Source organism: Scomber japonicus, chromosome 9 (assembly GCF_027409825.1).
Source record: "Scomber japonicus isolate fScoJap1 chromosome 9, fScoJap1.pri, whole genome shotgun sequence".
NCBI lineage: Eukaryota > Metazoa > Chordata > Actinopteri > Scombriformes > Scombridae > Scomber > Scomber japonicus.
In genome coordinates this window covers 14,503,925-14,507,023 of record NC_070586.1, presented here as the reverse complement: position 1 = coordinate 14,507,023, position 3,099 = coordinate 14,503,925, and the positions used below count along the sequence as shown (strand labels likewise).

General features: G+C 36.5%; 1 protein-coding gene across 1 annotated transcript; it reads left to right on the top strand.

The window, feature by feature from the left end:
- The first annotated feature begins 264 nt into the window (after window positions 1-264).
- LOC128364174 (epigen-like) lies at window positions 265-2,263 on the top strand. Its single transcript, XM_053324714.1, has 5 exons — window positions 265-342; window positions 728-856; window positions 1,388-1,508; window positions 1,659-1,817; window positions 2,209-2,263. The coding sequence occupies exons 1-5, from the start codon at window positions 309-311 to the stop codon at window positions 2,261-2,263; spliced, it is 498 nt and encodes a 165-aa protein (XP_053180689.1). The 5' UTR covers window positions 265-308.
- Window positions 2,264-3,099: the final 836 nt, after the last annotated feature.

Below are 3,099 nucleotides of genomic sequence, written 5' to 3'. Positions count from 1 at the left end.
AGACACTTCCAGTGAAGAAGCCACATTTAAAGAGCCTCTGGGTAATAACGTGCCTCCACCACCACCATCAGCCCATATACTTTGCCCCTGCATGCAGAGAACCGGTATAAAAAAACAAAGGAAATGATGCAGAAGGATTTTTGGAAGGAAATGCTTTTGGAAGGAAAAGTCTTTCGGTTCACTTATTCGTTGTCAAAACTTTTCCATTGGTTCAAGGCACTATAAAAGCTCTCCAAAAACCGGTTGTTGATCACACAGCGTACAGGGAGTTGAGCTGAAAACATCACATAGCACTGCCAGAAGACAAGATGTTTACACAAGGACAGATATGCCTGGAGAAGGGTAAGTTTTACTTTTTTTTTAAAAAGTTTGGTAGTTGGTTAAATTAGCAGAAAGATGCATTGAGTTTTTTTTTAATTTTAGCAATACACCTTCAAGATGAAATGTTTTAAGTGATGCAGAAAATTACACTTAAGCTAAAATGCTGACATTTTCTTCTCAAATATTTAATCCCACCATTGTGTGCATGTATTATAGTGAAATACTGGCAGGGTCTGTAGCCTTTTGTTAATATGTTTGTAGAGATCTGGCAGAGTTTAATGTTGCGTTTTTAGAAAAGAAAAGAAAATCTTGACTCTTGAACAGTATGTGTCACAACACTTATCCAACAAGGAAGCAAAATACACCCTTTTAAGATAATCTTCTGTTCCCTGTTGCTGTTTTTTAGCCATCTTCGCAGCAGTGGCAATTGTTCTTTTTGCCACAGCAGGACAATCTACAGTGCTAACAGACAACCTCCAAACCACAACAACTCCTGCTCTGTCTGATTCATCTATGACCACTCAGCTTGATAACAGTAAGTGTCTTACATTTTTTATATTCCCTACTGTGAACTGTGGAAAGCTATTTAATCAATGATATAGGTCAAAATTACAAAGCCCACAGAATCCATCCCCAAAATATATGTTATTGTCTTTTATGTGCAAGATTATAATGTAAACAACGTATAATCTTTCAGGATAGTATTTACAAGAGGATCTTTCACTTGCTCATCTGCTAAGTTAGGAACAAACTCATCAACTGATCCATATAAAGTACAAATTATCAACAGCCATCCCATCTGCTTCAGTGGTTGTTGTTTAAGATTAAATATATATATATGTATATATATAGTATTTTTTCTTTAATTAATCAATCAGTCTAAACTGACTAAATAGTGTTTTGTGTTTTTAAGAGTAGTTTCTTTCCCCTTGTGTTGTTATTTGTCTATATATTTTGCACCCTTGTAATTTATTTATTAAGTCAGTTGATTCATTACTGGCACAGATGGAGCCCCACTTATTAGTGTTAAAAACTTGATTATTGATTATCATGCTTCTCTCTGCAGGCAGTATGGAGGGACCTCGGGTTTTGCGATCACACAGATCCTGTGAAAGCGAGCATGAAAATTACTGCGGGAATGGTGGCAAATGCATGTACCCCCAAGACAGCGACCAACCTTCTTGCATGTAAGATATTGTGTTATCATACTGTATGCATTTATGCCTATAGGCATCGGATTGACATGTTACAGTAAAATCTCTGCATCAAATCCATGTACATGTTGGTTCGTGTTCACCTCTGGAATGCACTCACATATTTCTCTGTGTGGTCTGCAGCTGCACGTCCTCCTACACCGGGCCTCGCTGTATGTTCTACAACCAGTCTGAACCCTCTCGTGTCCCGCCTGAGTTGGAGCAACTAATTGCCATCGGCTTCGGGGTCACCATAATCATCATTGTCCTGGCCTTGATCATTTACTGCTTAGCCTATAAGAGGTGAGTTCTTGCTGTCTCCAAACAATTATGTTCATGTGTGAGTGAGTATTAGGACATATAGGAGTAGAGAAAAATGACATCATAGTAATAATGCCACAAAACATTTCATATAAAAGTTTCTATGAACGATTGGGGAAATTCTGAACCTTCAGCTAAAATATTCTACTCCACATTTTTTTCACTCTTATGCCCCCCTGCACCCAGCACTCATGACTTAATGAGTCAGTCACATTTTTCCAATTATCACTCATCAAGTTATAACATTGTCTTGGATTTCTTCACACTATGAAACAAGTGATTGTTACCATTTATTGTTACTATGTTTTTTGCATTTCACTGTGTGGTGAGAATAAGACAAGTTCTCATCCAGATGTTTTTTGTCTGTTTTCAGATGTGTAAAATCAGCACAACTAATAAAGTCTGTACCATCTGAGATGTCAGTGTGACCCCTACAACTCACCGTTCCTCCTCATCATCATCCTCCTCATCATCATCGTCTACAACATTGTCACCACCATTATCAGTATTATTACTCTAAGGGAAAACATAAACCATAACATTTCTTTTCACCATGTAAATGATAGGATTGAAGATGACAGAGGGGCTGTATAGTTTTTTTTCTTTATTAGGGGTTTCATTTAATTTGCATAAAAAAGGCCATCTTTTTTATTTCACCCAACTTTAAAAAAAAGCACACACAGCAATGTGAAAGAAAGAGATCTGGATGACAAAAACTGAACTGTGTCAGATGTAGTGGTAACCTTTTTTAAATAAACAGGCTCATATATTAATTGTTAGAATGTCCCTTTAAAAAACGAGGGTGCACAAATGTGACTATTTATTATCATATTGATTTTAACTTATTTAAAACTGTTCTTTTTATTTAAAGTTTTGTAATAAATTCATGAAAATGATCATGTGTTTCTTGAATTTCTGTGGATAAAATACACACACACACACACACACACACACACACACACACACACACACACACACACACACACACACACACACACACACACACCCATAATTAACTTATTATCACACTTTTCCAACAATCAGGTGTCCATATAAACATTGAAAGGGGTTTTCTTCACTATAATAACTCCTCATGTTCATATTGACCTTTAAATGTGCTTTCACTGTAAGAAATGGGGCCAAAATCCACAGTTTGTCAACACAGTCATTGTGTGCAAAAATGCATTAAACGTTTGTCTAGAGCTTATATGAGGCTTCAGCAGTCTGACTTAGTCATATACTCTGAATATCTGCCATATTTACA